Here is a 17,646-nt window from a genome sequence, read left to right as displayed (position 1 = left end):
AAGTGAACAATTACTCATTCAATACTTTTATGAAGGATTGTCACTTATGGATATGAGCATGATTGATGCAACAATTTGGAAAATAAAAGGTTGGAAAATAAAATCTCTGAGTTGACATCCTTAGTTAAGCAACTAGCTATTGGCCAACAACAAATGCAAACATGTGCAACAACAACTTCAAGATGTAGCATTTACAATTCAATTAAACATCCTACAAAGGTTTATCCTGATGGAGGACCATCCATGGAGCTTCATGTGAGACCCATCACTAAGCCAATGGCTAAGAGAGTGGAAGAGGATAGGGAAGTCAAAACCTTAGAAGACATGCTTCTCAAGATTAAAATACACTAATCACTCTCCTAAGCTTTGATAGCCTAGAATTTATCCTTATGCCTATTTTGCCCTTGTCTTTGATTTTCCATTTTTTCCCTTGTATTTTGGGGTATCTTAGACATAGGATCTATTTTACTTGTATTTCCAATTTTACCCTTGTATTTTGAGGTATTTTAGTCATAGGATTTATTTTCTTTTATATTTCCCATTTTACCCTTGTATTATGGGGTGCTTTAGATCATAGGTTTTTATTTTTGGGCTAAGGTATTTGATTAGGGTGGGAACAAAACCTAGACATATTTTTTGTGGCTCTTGGACCTATTTTTGGTGTTAGAAAGACTTAGGCCCAAGTGGTGGGCAAAGGTTGCATGGTCTTATCATGCACCTAGATGTAGCCTAACTAATCCCAAAGATTTCATCCTTGGCCACCAAGTTGCATCTAGGGTTCATTTGCATTTCATTTGGTGTGCATTTGGCTTGTGAATTTCATCCATTCACTCTCCAAATGCAACCCTAGATGTCTCTCATTCCTATAAATACCCTAGGCTATGTATCATGTAAATACTTTGGATATTAAATATAAAGAGAACATTTTTTCCTTTATATCATCCTTAGTCTCCCTTGGCTAAATTCGGCCAACACCATACCTATCTCTACCTTGAGAGCAAACCCTAGAAGTGGCCTTCAACTACCTTGGAGTGAGCCAAACCCTAGAGTGCCCTCTCACACATTTCATCAAACACCTCCTCCACATCTTCCATTTTTGTCCATTCTCTCACAATCCCTCCTAAAATCACGCCCCACCTTGAAGATCTTGATCCTTGGAGTAGGCGTCCTCCTCCTTGCTCACCATCTCATGTTCATGCAAGCCAGGATGCCATCAAGTGGTATCTAGAGCTTTGGTTATCTTCAAGGGTAACTAGTGTTCTTTCATTTTCTTTGAGTCTTTATCTTTTTGAGTCATTATTTGCGTCATCTTTGTGTCTATTGTCATTCATGCAAACTTTGTGATACATGTCTTTTTATGTTACTCCATGGTTCACTACTTGTTCATGAACCTCCTTTTGTGCTTTAGGATTTTTCTTGAGTCTTAGGTTCTTGTGTGCCATTTTTTTTGTTTTCTATTCTTGTTGTTGGAAAAATATATTATGAACATCAAGAACATGTCATGCATCTCTTTTTGATCCTTTTTACCTTTAAGTTTTGTCAAAATTGTGTTTCTCTCACCCACCTCAAAAAAAGACAAAAATCTATATGTATGATGCACCCATTTGATGTATGAGAAAAATGAAAATATTTGATGTATGTGCTTTTCCATGAGGTGGCTGAAAATTTACTGCACCATTTAGAAGTCATTCATACATGTTGATTAGTCCTTGGCATGCTCCAAATTTGTGTTGAAATCTATGTGTTATTTCCTTCCTACACATACATGATTGGCCACCTTTCCATGCACATCATTGCATGATTATTCTTTTGTCCTTTTATGCACATGTGTGAGTGATAAGTTTTGTGTGTGAGTGTTGGAATCTTTGCAAAAAACCTGCACCAAAAAGAAAATAGTACAAGACACACTCCACTCACAAAATGCTTCTATACCCACTCATGTGTTGCCACTTGTCTCTCTATTTTTGACTCCTTATATGTGTTAAATTTTTAATCACCCACAAGTGTAAAAACCAAGCAACATTTAAAAAGAAAATAGAAGAAAAATCTGGACAGAAAAATTAAAAAAAAAATGTGACCAAAAAAAGACTAAAAGAAAAGAAAGAAAAACAAAAAGGACTTGTTGCTAGACTTGTGGACATTGACCTAATTACCCTTGCACATTGGAGTTGGACTTGGACTGAACTTTTGGACCTTATTGGACCCTATTTGAGACACAAAACCGTGGCGGGACCTTTACCAAAAAGGACTTAAGTTTACAATTGCAAAACCTTTAAAGACTTATTCCATTCTAGTGCCATTCTAGGATTTTCTCTTTTGATTGCTAGCCTTTTTAATGTGTCTTAATTTTTGCTTGTCTTCCTTGAAATTCTTATGTTTGCCTCATTAATCTCTCTTTGAGTTTAGCTTTTTAATTGAGCTTTTTCAGTTTTTATTCCTTTGGTCTCCTTCTTGTTCTTGGTTGGTTTGTTGTCTTTGAGTGTAGGTGAAGTACTATCTCCAAGATACCCTTAGCAAAATTTCTTTGGGGGATGGAGTGGAGACTAAATCCGTGAGGTCCCGAGTGCTTTGGAGAAGGATATCATATCTCAAAGAGTGCAAACATCAAAGGAGAGGACTAACTTTGTTTGTTCCTTGTGAAGGGGAGCCAAATTGGAGGAGTTGAAGACCTTTAATTTCTTTTCTTTCTTACTTATTCATTTTGCTCAATTTTTGGCCTCTTGTAATTTGGGCCTTGTTTCTTTATTTTGGTTTGTAATTGGTCATTTTAAACCTCTTCATTTTGGTGGTAGTTTCGTGTAGTTGAAGGTGATTTGAAAACCTTCACCTAGGCATTCGACTAGTATATGCTTTAAGTGCTTTCTTTTTGCATGTTTTAAAGCTTTTAGTAGTATAATTGCTTAGGTCTTTATTTTGCCTCAATTTTCATTTAGAAGGCTTACAATTGCCTACTAAGGGTCCATGCACACACCCACCTTAGTCTTGTGAAAATTATTTTGTGAGAAAAGTGTGAAAAGGCTTAGTGATTTTTACTTGATAAGGCTTGGTTATTAAGTGATTCCTAGTAGTCCACCTCCCTTTGATAGTTCACTTTGTACACTTATGCTTTTTCTACCTATCTTGTACCTTGAAAACCATTTGTGAAAACCTTTTTATCACTCATTCTTTGTGAAAACCTTTTTCAAACCTTTTTGAAAACAACTTTGTGAAAACCTTTTTGATCAAAGATGAGTGATCATTCTAGTGTACATGGTCATAACTCATGTAGTTATAGGTCTAGTGTTAGGGATGAACTTAGGCAATTAAAGGAGTACCTAAGAAAAAAAGAAGAGGAAAATATAAAAAGAGAGGAAGAATTAAGAAAAAGAGAAAAATAATTTGAGAAAAATAATGAAGAAATAAAAAGGTTGCTTACTAGGCTAGTTGTGGGAGGAGAGGCTAGTGGTTCAAGACCAAGAGTCACTTCTCCTAAATCCTCAAAAGGTAAGGGGCATATGATACCCTCAAGTGTTCATGAGGAGGAAGGGCATCATACCCAACCTCCAAGTGATATCTTCTATAGTAGTCATCACAATGATGATTACTATCAAAGACCCCTAAGGCAACATAGACATAGGGAGTCCTCCAATAAGGAACCTAACATCAATCTTCCCCCATTTCATGGCAAGGATAATGTTGAAAATTATTTGGATTGGGAAATGAAAGTTGAACAACTTTTCTCTTGCCATGGAGTGAGTGAAGATATGAAGGTTTCTTTAGCAACCCTTAGCTTCCAAGGGCATGCTATGTATTGGTGGACCTCCTTAGAAAAATAAAGGAGAATAAACCATGAGCCCCCAATCCAATGTTGGAATGAGCTCCGTAGTGCCTTAAGAAGGAGGCATATTCCTCCATACTATGATCGAGAGCTTATGGACAAGCTTCAAAGGTTGAAACAAGGATCCTCTAGTGTGGAAGAATATAGGCAATCTATGGAGTTGCTAATGATGAGGGCTGGGATTAGGGAGGAAGAGAGGACCACAATCTCTAGATTTCAAAGTGGTCTAAACCTTGAGATAAGAGACAAAGTTGAACTTTTTCCATATAGAGATTTGAATGAACTTGTTCAACTTTGCTCAAGGGTGGAGCATCAACTTAAAAGAAAATATTTTCGAAAAGACTCTAGTCCCTCTTATCCCAAGAGTTTTAAGAAGGAGGGCTACTCGTCCCAACCTTCTCCCAAGGAAGAAAAAGAAAAAGAAAAAGAAAAATCATCTTTTAAGGCATCTTCCAAAGACACTAAAACAAGTGACATCAAGTGTTTCAAGTGTCTTGCCCGTGGGCACATTGCTTCACAATGTCCCACCAAGAAAACCATGCTTTTAAAGGGCCAAGATCACTATAGTAGCCTTGATGAAGCTACTTCCTCATCGTCAAGTGATGAAGAAGAAGTTTTAGAATCCGAGGAAGAAATCTTACCTTGTGAAAGAGACTTATTGTTGGTTAGAAGGCTCTTTAACAATCAATCTAGTGAAATTGACCGATCACAAAGAGAGAACTTGTTTCAAACAAAATGCAAGGTCTTAGAAATCACTTGTTCTCTCATTGTAGATAGTGGGTCTACTTCTAATTGTTGTAGTACTAGATTGGTTGATAAGCTAGCCTTAACTACAAAATCTCATCCTAAACCTTACAAAATGCAATGGATCAATGAGGAAAAAGGTGTTGTAGTTAACCAACAAGCAAGCATACCAATCTCTATTGGCAAGTATAAAGAAGACGTTTTATGTGACATAGTGCCATTAGAGGTTAGTCATGTCTTGCTTGGGAGGCCATGGCAATTTGACAAGAAAATAATCCATGATGGCCTCACCAATAAAATAAGTTTCCAACACTTGGGAAAGAAATTTGTGTGGTGTCCTCTATCACCTTCTCAAGTGAATGAGGACCAACTCAAATTAAAATCTAAGAAAGATGAGGAGAAAAGCAAAAACAAAAACAAAAAAGAAAAGAAAAGAAAAAAAGAATTTTTCCTTTGAAGAAAAAGGGCTAGGTTATAGAGAACCTTAACCCTTGTGCCATCCTCATTCTTTTTGGTGCCAAAGAAAGATGGCAATGGAGGATGAACACCTTTTTTTAAAAAAAGCCATCATTGAATAAAAGGAACCCAATCCCTAATATAGATGATTTAGTGAATGAATTACATAGGGTCAATAACTTTTTCAAAAATAGTGATGCCTTTTTGGCTCTCTCCTTCCCCTAGTACTTTCATTCAAAAAATTGTGTACTTAAGGAGTGCATAGCTAAGTTTTAAGTAGTTTATTTCCCTAATTGTGGTCTCACATCTCTTGAAGGTACCAATGGAATGATTGAACTTGAATATTTGTGGTCAAATCCTTCTCAAGAAGGAGGGGATGATGGAGGACCATCCATGGAGCTTCATGTGAGACCCATCACTAAGCCAATGGCTAAGAGAGTGGAAGAGGATAGGGAAGTCAAAACCTTAGAAGACATGCTTCTCAAGATTAAAATACACTAATCATTCTCCTAAGCTTTGATAGCCTAGAATTTATCTTTATGCCTATTTTGCCCTTGTCTTTGATTTTCCATTTTTACCCTTGCATTTTGGGGTATCTTAGACATAGGATCTATTTTACTTGTATTTCCAATTTTACCCTTGTATTTTGGGGTATTTTAGTCATAGGATTTATTTTCTTTTATATTTTCCATTTTACCCTTGTATTATGGGGTGCTTTAGATCATAGGTTTTTATTTTTGGGCTAAGGTATTTGATTAGGGTGGGAACAAAACCTAGACATATTTTTTGTGGCTCTTGGACCTATTTTTGGAGTTAGAAAGGCTTAAGCCCAAGTGGTGGGCAAAGGTTGCATGGTCTTATCATGCACCTAGATGTAGCCTAACTAATCCCAAAGATTTCATCCTTGGCCACCAAGTTGCATCTAGGGTTCATTTGCATTTCATTTGGTGTGCATTTGGCTTGTGAATTCCGTTCATGCACTCTCCAAATGCAACCCTAGATGCCTCCCACTCCTATAAATATCCTAGGCTATGCATCATGTAAATACTTTGGATATTGAATATAAAGAGAGCATTTTTGCCTTTATATCATCCTTAGTCTCCCTTGGCTAAATTCAGCCAACACCATACCTATCTCCACCTTGAGAGCAAACCCTAGAAGTGGCCTTCAACTACGTTGGAGTGAGCCAAACCCTAAAGTGCCCTCTCACACATTTCATCAAACACCTCCTCCACATCTTCCATTTTCGTCCATTCTCTCACAATCCCTCCTAAAATCACTCCCCACCTTGAAGAACATGATCCTTGGAGTAGGCGTCCTCCTCCTTGCTCACCATCTCATGTTCATGCAAGCTAGGATGCCATCAACCTAACAATAACATCCTACAGAGGTTTATCCTACACTACAAGAGACCATTGACTTTAGTTGATGTTACTAGAATTTATGCTAGCCAACAATTTAAACCTCCTTAACAATAACAAAAATATGATCCTTACTCTTAGAGATACAACTGTGGCTGGAAAGATCATCCCAATTTGAGATGGGGACCACAACAACAAACAAACATGCAACCACAACAATAGCAACAAAGACCTTTATTCCAACCTCCTACTCAGAATAAATCCAAACAATAACAACTTGTCAAACAACCTAAGTAGTAACAACAACCTTCATTATAGGATTTGATGAAGTAGATGGCCATAAATAACATGCAATTTCAAAAAAATGTCAATGCTTGCATCCAAGATTTATAGTCACAGGTTGGATAACTAGCCACCACCATCAACAACATGCAGACACAAGGATCCAACAACCTTCCTTCACAAATAGTCATTAATCCTAAGGGAAATGTGAGTGCCATAACTTTGAAGAGTGGCAAGGAATTAGATGTTGCAATAGAAAAAGAAAAAAAAAATACAACTATGGTAGAAGAAAATAAAATAGCAGAAAAAATACAATAGACGGAGAAAAATAGATTCCTTTGCCATTCCCAACTAGAGTACCTCCAAGGAGATATGAACTAGATCAAGAGTTACTGGATACATTTAGAAAAGTGGAGGTGAATATCCCTCTCCTGAATGAAATTAAATAGATTCCAAAGCATGCAAAGTTTCTTAATTAAGGAATTATGCACACACAAGAGGAAATTGTAAGGAGATGAGAAAGTGAAGCTAGGCAAAAATGGTTCAGCCATGATTAATAGTAAAACTTTAAATGTTTATGCCATTATGCCTTTTGATTTTGATTTATCATCTAAGCTTCCTGAAAAATGTAAAGATCCTAGAGCTTTTACTATTCCTTGCACCATAGAAGAATATATTTTTATTGATGTTATGTTAGACCTAGGCGTTTATACTAATGTTATGTCTATAGTTATTTTTAGACAATTGCAAATTGGAGAGTTGATGCCTAACATGTGTGGTCATTCAATTGGCTAATAGGAGTTTTATGCAACCACTTGGAGTGGTGGAAGATGTCTTAGTCAAAGTTGAAGATTTACTTTTCCCTGCAGATTCTTACATTTTTGATATGTAGACTGAGTCTAGGCACGCTGCCTTGATTTTAGGAAGATCATTCTTGAGGACAGCCAAGAAAAAAATAGATGTGCATGCAGGGACTCTCTCCATGGTGTTTGGAGATAACATTATGCAGTTTAACATTTTTTAGGCCATGAAAAATCTACCAGAAAATCATTCTATTTTCTGTTTGGATGTGATTGATGCACTTATTGATGATTGCACTAGTTTATGCTCTAATTTTGATGACTTTTTTGATTTTGGTGTTGTTAACATGCATTATGACAGTGATGATACATTTACATGTGCTATATGTGTAGAGATTGATGCTACTATTCCAGGTGTAGATATAGAGATTGATGTTGCTCCTGCAGATGTAGCCATAGTAGATGTTTCACCACCTGTTTAGGTTCCAGAGATTACACCACCATCACCTCACTTACGTTCCGTTGTGCAGCCACCTACCTTGGAGCTGGAACCATGCCTACCTATATGAAATTTGCTTATCTAGAGGACCAGCAGAGGCTTCCAATCATTATATCTCTGCTTCCAATCATTATATCCAATAGTCTTCTACTTGACTAGGAGGACAAACTATTGTAGGTTTTGAGAGACCATAAGAGAACCATTGGCTAGACTTTAGTTGACCTTCTAGGGATTAGTCCAGCAATTTGTATGCACCGAATTTTACATGTGGTGAAGAAGTAGGTCATGAAGCTACTTGTACTTGGCATCATATATCCTATCTCTAATATCCAATGGTGAGCCTTGTGCAAGTGGTTCCTAAAAAGATTGGGATCACTATAGTAAAGAATTAGCAGGATGAGTTGGTTCCAACTAGAGTGCAAAATAGTTGGCGAGTTTGCATAGATTATAGGAGATTAAATCGAGCAACTCGCAAGGACCACTTCCACTACCATTCATTGACCAGATGCTAGAAAGGTTGGCACGTAAATCTCACTACTACTTTCTAGATGGATTCTCAAGATATATGTAGATTCACATTGCACTAGAGAACCAACACAAAACCACATTCACCTATCCATTTGGCACGTTTATTTATTCTAGGATGTCATTTGATCTATGCAATGCTTCGACCACCTTTTAGGGGTGTATGATTAGTATTTTTTCAAACTTATTGGAGCATTGCATAGAGGTGTTTATGGATTATTTTACTGTTTATGGTCTATCATTTGATGCATGCTTAGAGAGTTTGTCTAGGGTGTTGGTAGGTACATCCAAACTAACCTTGTGCTGAATTTTGAAAAGTCATTTTATGGTAGTAGAAGGTAAAGTTTTAGGGCACTTAATTTCTAGTAGGGGGATAAAGCAAAAATAGATGTCCTTATTTCTCTACCTTACCCCACTTCTGTGCGGGATGTTCGTTCTTTTCTAAGACATGCAAGTTTCTATAGGAGGTTCATCTAGGGCTTTAGCAAGATAGCACTACCATTGTCCAAGCTTCTGCAAAAAAGGTGGAGTTTGTCTTTGACCAGCCATGCTAGGAGGCATTCCAAGAGTTGAAAAAGAGGCTGACCACTGCTCCCATCATTCAGTCACCAAATTGGGAGTTTCCTTTTAAGTTGATGTGCGATGCATCCAACTTTGCACTTAGAGCTATTTTAGCTCAGCGAGTTGGGAGACTTTTTCATGTCATAGCCTATGCCTCTTGCACACTAGACTTAGCTCAAGTTAATTATACCACCATGAAAAGAGCTTTTAGCAATTGTATTTGCATTAGATAAATTTTATTCTTATTTGCTTGGCTCTAGTATTTTTGGGTTCTATAACCATCCAACTTTGAAATTCTTGTTGAAGAAGCTAGATGCTAAACCCAGATTAATCAGGTGGATGCTATTTTTGCAGTAGTTTGACATTCATATTAGAGATAGGAATGACCATTTGAGAAAGATAGAGGGGAGGGTTGTTGATCCTCTCCCTATTAGAGATGATTTTCCTAATGAGCAGTTGATGCTTGTACATGATACTGCTGCTTGGTTTACTAACATTGTTAATTATTTGGTTACTTCTATTTTACCTCCAAATGCTTCTAGGTCCCAAATAGATAAATTGAAAAGTGATTCTAAATATTATGTTTGGGATGACCCTTATTTGTGGAGGTTTTGTAGTGATAAAGTTATTCCCAGGTGTATTCTGAATCATGAGATTCAGTTAGTGCTCCAGTTTTGTCATGCTTCAGTTGTAGGAAGGCAATATGGACCATATTGGACTACCAGGAAGGTGTTGGACAATAGGTTTTACTGGCCCACCATCTTCAAATATGCACACAATGTCTTCAACACCTGTGAGCAATGTGAGAGATTAGGATCTGCTATCATTAGGAGACATGAGATGCCCCGACAACCTATTCTATTCTGTGAGGTATTTTATGTTTGGGGTATTTATTTCATGGGTCCCTTTCATATCTCTTGTAATCTAGCTTCAATTACAGAAACTAAAGGAGTTTCACTTGGTGGCTTATGAGAACTCCAAATTTTACAAAGAAAAAGTAAAAAAATTTCATGATAATATGATTTTGGGAAAAGAGTTCAAAGTAGGCCAAAAAGTGCTTTTATTTAACTCTTGCCTAAAGCTCATAGCCGATAAGCTTAGATCTAGATGGGACGGTCCTTTTGTTATAACTAATGTGTTTTCCCATGTTGCAATAGAAATTTAGGATGTGACTACTGGAAAAATCTTTCAAGGTAAATGGACACCAACTCAAGGAGTTTCATGAGTTCGAAGGTGGAGGAGGTTGAGGAGGACATCTTTTTGGCCAAACTTACATTCCCGGATGTCCAATTTATTGGACCTTGAGGGAGTTCTAAACTCTTCTTTTCCCTTGTTATTGATTGGAATTGTCTTTAGTGATGCATGTTTTGTTTCATTGAGGAAAATTGTGATTTTAATGTGCAAGGAGTTGAGTTGAGTTGCATTAAAAAAAAAAAAAAAAATTTATTTTTGTATACTATTTTCTATTTTCAATATTCTATATATTCAGTATTTTGTTGGCTGTTTTTGTTTTCTGTACGTGTTTTCTATTGTTGTATTTGTTGTATTGTATTTGCTATTTTTTGTTTTCAGGATTCTTTGTATTCTATATTTTATTTTCTGTTCATGTTTTTCTATATTTGTATACTATATGTTTTCTGCTTACTGTATTATTGTTTCAGATTTCTATATTTCGTTTCAGATTTTTGTTTCTGTTTTTGTATTCTATTTTATTTTTTATTTCATATTTTTATTTGTGTTTCTGTATCTGTTTTTGTTTATTTTGTTTATGTATTTTTCTATATATTTTTCTACTGTATGAATTTTCTATTTTTTATTTCTGTTTAGCTTTGTATTTTATTGCTTTGTTCTGTTTTACTGTATCTTTTTGCTGTTTTAATATTTTTGTGCTCTATTTTTGAATTTTTTTTAAAAAAATTGTGAAAAGTTTTCTTGCTTTTCTTTAGATTTGTAGGTGTATGGATTTAGAAAGGGTGCACCAATTTTTTGTTGATTGGTTGAACATCATGAAGTAACTCATTTGTACATTTTGGGTTTTGAAAGTTGATTAGGAAAATTAGAGTTTGAAACATTGATGGTAGAACTATATACCTTGTGAGATTTTGAGTCTTAATTGTTGGATGAACATCTTTTCCATGCCATATTTTTTCTTGGGTGATTGCACTCATCATGCTAGTTACTCTAGGTTTTGCCTTGACTCTCTTTGATATTTCTTGTCTCATATGCGTTAATGATATGATTTAGACATTCTTTCTTATGAAGCTTCTAGCCAAATAACCCTACCTTACACATTTATGCAATTGTTCCCTCTTTAAGCCTATTTACCCTTCTTTGATATAGCTCATTATATGCCTTAAAGTGTAAAACCATGATTCACCCTAACCTTAAGGATTAAAGGAGCCTTGGAATTGTTTTGGCAATGGGTTCTAAATAAGTGTGGGGGTGTAACTTTAATGTGTTGTGTATTGGTTGGTTGCTCATATTTTGGCATAGCTTGTTCATTGATTACTCTTACCAGCGCTTCATCTATTGTATATACATTATTCAATCCTCTTTTAGTGTGTATATTTCATCCTTACTTACTTTAACTGTAATTCTAACAAAACGAAGGAAATAAAAATATAGAATTACAGAAATGTGTATGAACTATAAAGTATCAATCGATTAAAGTGTTATAATATTAAGAATAACTGGAAAGTTTAGTTAGGATTTTAACCCAAACTCTAAACCTTTTTTTTATTGTAAATGTTTAAATATTTTTTAAAAATATAAAAATAACAATTGATCAATTGGATGAAATTGGGTTGGATTTCCCACACCAAATCCATAATCTAATCCAAACTTATTAAATTTGCATTTTTTCAATTCAATTCGAATCAATGATTGAAACTTATATGAATTTTTCGATTGGATTAATTTTGACTTATCTTTATTTGGATCGATCCAAACCCATGTTCACTCCTATTAAAAATACTTTCATGCAAAAAAAAAAACTATATTCATATTCATATATATATATATATATATATTTTTTTTTTTTTTTTTTGCATGAAAAAAAATCAATAACTTTGTTATGAGTCCAATAAATAATCTGAAAACACTTTCATGCAAATCATAAATTAAATATATAAAATATAAACACAATGAAATATTAATGTTTACAATTTGTTTAATTTTTCTGGTATTTCACTTTTACTGATACAAATATTCAGAAATCTAATCGAAATATGTAGGTAAAAAAGTATCCGAAAATATATGAAATCCAACACAGCATGTATCGCATGCTAATACCAAATTTTTTTAAAATATCAGTGCTTCCTAATTAATCACTCACCTTTGACATTTTAAAAGCAAGAATAGTTGAATAATCTCTAGAAACATACCGAATTATTTATCTTTTCTACAACATAAAAACTAATCGTTCAAATAAAAAGATAGCATTCGCGTTTTGATATTCAATATTGGAAATAGACTCTATTTATTCACCAATTTTAAAATCTAAAAGAATACGATCGATGATCCACCAGTATCTTTTTTTAGGAAAAAGAACTCTGGAAATAGAAAATTTTCCTTAATTAACTAGGAAAAAAATAAAATAAAATAAAGTTGTGATGTCTTCCTATTTGAAATAGAATGGTAAGAGCATGAGTCATTGTCACATAATTTTCAAATATGATCACGTTTTCTATTTGGGAAGCCACTTTTTGAATTTAAAAAAGAAGCTAAAATTACTAAAACTACCAATCCAAGTAAATTCAAAAATGGTAAACGGGTATATAATTTATTTTACAAGCGTATAACCAGAGATTTATCCTTAAATACCTTAAAAATAGATAAAGAAAGTTTATTTTAATCCGCTTCTAGTGCACACTCCTTTCTTAAAAAAAATTTAGTACTTAATTAAACAAGTCATCAAAAATACTTTTTAAGCAATATATTTAACTACCTTTTTTGAAAACTTTCCGCAAATAGTGAACTATTTATATAAAACATCCATAAAATATACTAAACATTAGCGTATTTTGTTCATTTCAAAGACGAACATTATTAGAAAATAGAAATTTAAATCAAAACAATATCAAAGATAAAATCCGGGATCTCATCTTAGAATAGATTTTACCTAACCCCTAATTTGGTTGAGAAAATATACTATTGTTAAAAGAGAAATTTTGATGAGGAAAGAAACATGAGCATGGTTGGTTGAAATTGAAATTCCTAGTACCATCCAAACATAAAGTAACATTGTATGAGAAAAACGTTCCTAGAAGTGGCGATTACCTACTCCCCAAGCAAATAGTATCCCATAATAGGATCATTGCCACACATAGTAATCCATCTGTCACCTTTCCCTCAATACTCTAATTTTGGTCACTCTTTCCATACTTGGGGGTCTCTGCAGAATCTCAATCCATTCCAACAACAAAATAGTTGTGTTTTTTTTTTTTTTTTGTGTGCTGTGCCTATTGTATATAAATAAAGACCCTCTTCTGGGGTCCTTTTTTTCATGCCCATCTTTCCCCTCTTGTGGTGGGTTCAGTGTTTGGTGAATAAGTTGAAATAAAGGAAGGAGCTTTGTGAGAGGGAAGAGGAAAAGGCATGGGGAGGGGGAAGATTGAGATTAAGAAAATTGAGAATTTGAACAGCAGACAGGTTACCTTCTCCAAGAGAAGAAATGGGTTGCTCAAGAAGGCCAAAGAGTTGTCTGTTCTATGTGATGCAGAGGTTGCTGTCATCATATTCTCTAGCACTGGCAAGCTTTATGAGTTTTCAAACACAAGGTGCTTGCTTGATCCCTTTGAAGCCTTTTCTTTAAATTTGAAACCTGAGCATGACCCTTTGAGGATTTTGTTGGTTTGAGATGTGGGTTAGTCTTGTAGAAAAATAGTTCTTTTTTTATTTAGTTTTTTGGTGTGGTGATGCATTATAGTCCTGTTTCCCTGGACAGGAAATCTTGTGGACCAAGTAAACAGAATTACTGTTCTTTGTTTTTGGACCACTGTTTAAGTATTAATAAAGGGGAACAATGGTTTGTTTAAAAAGGGAAAATAATGTGGAGAGTTTTCGCATGCAAATCTTTGATTGGGATTTTTGTAGGGTTTGTGTTAAGAGTGTAATTCTGGTGAATTATCTTTTGTTGTAAAAAGAGCCCCCTGGATGCCAATGGTGAGATTATTAAGAAACTTATGAGAGGAAATTGACCCTTATACTAAGAGAGATTTTTTGTGTAGCCATAGAATTACACTCTACATGCATTTTTTGCGTATGAAATCAGTAAAAGAGTATGCATTTGGGTTGATGAGTTGAAGAATCTCATCATGTTCTATTCTAGATTCTTACTGCCAAAAAAAAAACCCTATACTAGTAACCATCACATTAGGGCTTATATTTTCTGATGCTTTCTTTTCTTGTCCTAAATTCTGGCTTAATGAGTTATTGACAATTAACCGTGTTTAGACTAATTTATTTTGAGAGCTTCCTAAGAGTATTTTTATAATTAGTAATTATTTTTTTTAAAATTTAGCTTAACGAAATAAGGCTAAAATAAAACCTATCTTTTTGTTTTATCTTTCAAAATTTTGTTCTCATTTTTTAAATGCAGAGATATGAACTTAAAGTGTTAGCGTTAGACACTTTGTATACACATTTTGGAGACGTTTTATTTATGTTGTGTTAAATCTCGCCATGTGTGAAAACCCTTCAAGACCGCTATCATGAGTGAAATTAGTCTATGATCTACTGGGTTGAAATATGGGTGACGGCAAAAGAAAATACAAAGATAGGATTGTGATAGAGGATTTGATTCCATTAGATTCAATGTTAATTTGCAAGTCAAAGCTCATTACGGTTATTTTAGTAACTATCAAATGCTTCTACTCTTATTGTAATTGCTAATTTGATTCATTTGAGGCTTTCACTTTCTTATGATCAAATGAATTTTATTTTATTTATGTAGCATGGAGCATATCCTTTCAAGGTACAGTAAAGGCGTGGAATCGGATTGTGCAGAGCAACCTCTTGGTGTGCCCCCAACACATGTATTTGAAACTGTCTCTCCAATATCTTAAAAGCATTACCTTTTTTTAATAACTCCAACCCTTTTAAATTCATTTTTTTTTTTCAGTATATAGTTTGAAGTGTTATTATTACGTACTTTTAATCAGGATATGGAGGGTGATACTAACCTTCTGAAGGACGAAATAACAAAGCTCCGTTCCGCGTACATGTAAGTTTTGCTGACACTTTACATCATGATCGGTAATGCTATTGTAAATAACAGAAGCAATTGTTACTGTACTAGGATGAATGGCCCCAGAAAATAACTACCTCAATGAATTTCACGTATTTTCTATTTATCTTGTGTTGTTATTTTTCATCAAAATCTGAGTCCAGATTTTGTACTGATAATATTTTCAAATCATGTAGAAGGATGATGGGTAAGGAGCTTGATGGATTGAGCCTTAAAGAACTGCAGCACCTAGAAAATCAACTAAGTGAAGGGATACAAGCTGTCAAAAACAAGAAGGTATCGAGAGAAAACTAATACTAACAGTGGTGTAATTGATTGTATTATTTTGAAATGCCATTTCCTTTCAAGATTTTTTATTCCTTTCCAGTTAATATGATCAGATTTAGACATTATTGTGGCGCATATTCAAGCATTTGGATTTTTGGTATTAAAAATATAACCTTTGTATCTGGAGAAAAATAAGAGCCCAAGATCATATTAATTTGAACAACTGCGTAGCAAGAGTTTGATCTTTTTAAGTGCAAATTGACCAGATTTACAAAAGCCAATTTTTGTCCCTGAAACAACATTGACTTCATTAACATTACTATATTCTCATTGTTCCTAGATTAATGGTGATCGTATGTGTAACTGTAAACTGTAGCTAGTTGTTTATCATGATTCTTTTTTCAGTTATATTTTTCCCCTGTTTTGATTATGTGTAGTATAATTATAAATTGTTTAGTATGTATTATATACTGGATTGATAATTAGATTGTAAATAGGTTAATTATTTTTTGTTTCTTTTCGTCTGTATCAGTTACAAAATTCACAACTTCTTCAGTTCAAGATTTGCTAATTATGAATATGCTGTCATTAACCTTATTCACTCACTACAATGTTTCAGGAACAAGTACTTGTGGAACAGCTTAGGAGGTCCAGGATACAGGTACATGGTTGCACTTGTAGTTTTCATCTCAATTTTCATTTGGCAATAAAATAGATGTAAGGAGTAATAGAGATACAAAATGCATAGATAGTTTTGGCCTTAAAGCTTTTTTGTAATATACCTTGTGTCATAAAATGTAATAATGGATAGATTTTAGAAGTGTGCATGGCCCAACTTGCTAAAGATTAGCTAGTGAAGAGACAATATTTATGGTATTTTTGTTCCCATATAATCATAGGAGATTAATTTACATTCTTCTTCAATCTTCTTTCTTCATGGTTGATGAGAAATAAAGGGTTATACTATAGTGGAAGAGAATTTCAAATACACCTTTCTTTTTTATAATTGATCATTTAATAAGTTTTTCAAATATATTCACCCTGCAGGAGCAAAAGGCAATGCTGGAGAATGAAGTTCTGCGCAAACAAGTAAGAATCAAACCTGACTCAAAAGTCAACTATAATTATGTCAAATTAACTTTTCACCATAAACAGTCTATCTTTTTGTTCATCTTTAATCTTTTAATTGTAAACAGCTTGAGGAGATGCAAAATAAAACAAAGACACAGTTCCTTGAATTCAGTTCTTTGGATAGGACATTTTCCAAGAATGGTTCAAAATCCCTTTTCAATTGTACTTCAGAGGAAAATGACCTTTCAGATACTTCCTTGCAGTTAGGGTATGTCATCATAACTCCATTTTTGCTTTGAAATCTATGTTTTAAACTGTTATGTGAATTTCATTTATATGGGGTCTAATACTTAGAAGCTGAAATATAGCTACTATGTATAGTATTAGTGCTTCTATTTTTTTGGCTATAAATTTTGTGTTGATATTTATTTTTAACATTTTAATTAAGTAGCTTAGAACCATGACCTAAGAAATGATTGTGATTTTTCACAAGGTGTAGAAGTTGAGATTACTTTGACCATGTGACAAAAGGGTTTCTGTTCAAAGTCATTTTAAATGCTCATGAATTTTCTTCTTGTTTTAGGTTGTCAACAGATTATGGTCGCCAGAGGAAAGCATTGAAGATAGAACCTTGCAATGATTCAGGGAGTCAAGTGGCTTCACAGTGACATCATTTTTGTACTGAAAACTTACCTTTCAAGAACCTGGGAAACATGGCCTGGTTTTTTAGTTTAGGTTATAGAAATAGTTTTAGCCTTTAGGCTAAATTAAATAAATTTATATTTAGTTCGTAATAAATTTTTGGCTTTCACCAGCGTTTGATTACGAAACTAGTTTAAGTTTACATACTAAATGACGCACCATGTTGAAATACTTTAGTCATTCAGTTCAACCAAACAGTTTTCAGTAAGGATACGCTTGGTTGACTGGATAAAATTATAAAAAAAAAACACTTAAATCTGTATATCTATATTTATTTATCTATATATATGCGTGCATGAGTGCAATTGTGATAA

General features: G+C 34.1%; 1 protein-coding gene across 1 annotated transcript; it reads left to right on the top strand.

Annotated features, from left to right (window-relative positions):
- Window positions 1–13,337: 13,337 nt before the first annotated feature.
- Window positions 13,338–17,646, top strand: LOC109792074 (agamous-like MADS-box protein AGL18). Its single transcript, XM_020351462.3, has 8 exons — window positions 13,338–13,823; window positions 14,999–15,080; window positions 15,207–15,268; window positions 15,469–15,568; window positions 16,179–16,220; window positions 16,607–16,648; window positions 16,756–16,898; window positions 17,214–17,646. Exons 1-8 carry the CDS (start codon window positions 13,642–13,644, stop codon window positions 17,296–17,298), a joined length of 738 nt encoding a protein of 245 aa, XP_020207051.1. The 5' UTR covers window positions 13,338–13,641; the 3' UTR covers window positions 17,299–17,646.

This window comes from Cajanus cajan, chromosome 7 (genome assembly GCF_000230855.2).
Source record: "Cajanus cajan strain Asha chromosome 7, NIPB_CcT2T_4, whole genome shotgun sequence".
Lineage (NCBI taxonomy): Eukaryota > Viridiplantae > Streptophyta > Magnoliopsida > Fabales > Fabaceae > Cajanus > Cajanus cajan.
Note: the sequence above shows the minus strand (reverse complement) of the source record. Positions and strands in the feature narration are given on the sequence as shown.

What these genes read in the sequence shown, in the direction of transcription:
- LOC109792074 (XM_020351462.3), top strand. Translation starts at nt 13,642, where the DNA reads ATGGGGAGGGGGAAGATTGAGATTAAGAAAATTGAGAATTTGAACAGC. An exon ending in AAGCTCCGTTCCGCGTACAT is followed by an intron (nt 15,269 to 15,468) that starts GTAAGTTTTGCT and finishes CAAATCATGTAG; the next exon opens with AAGGATGATGGGTAAGGAGC. An exon ending in GATACTTCCTTGCAGTTAGG is followed by an intron (nt 16,899 to 17,213) that starts GTATGTCATCAT and finishes TTCTTGTTTTAG; the next exon opens with GTTGTCAACAGATTATGGTC.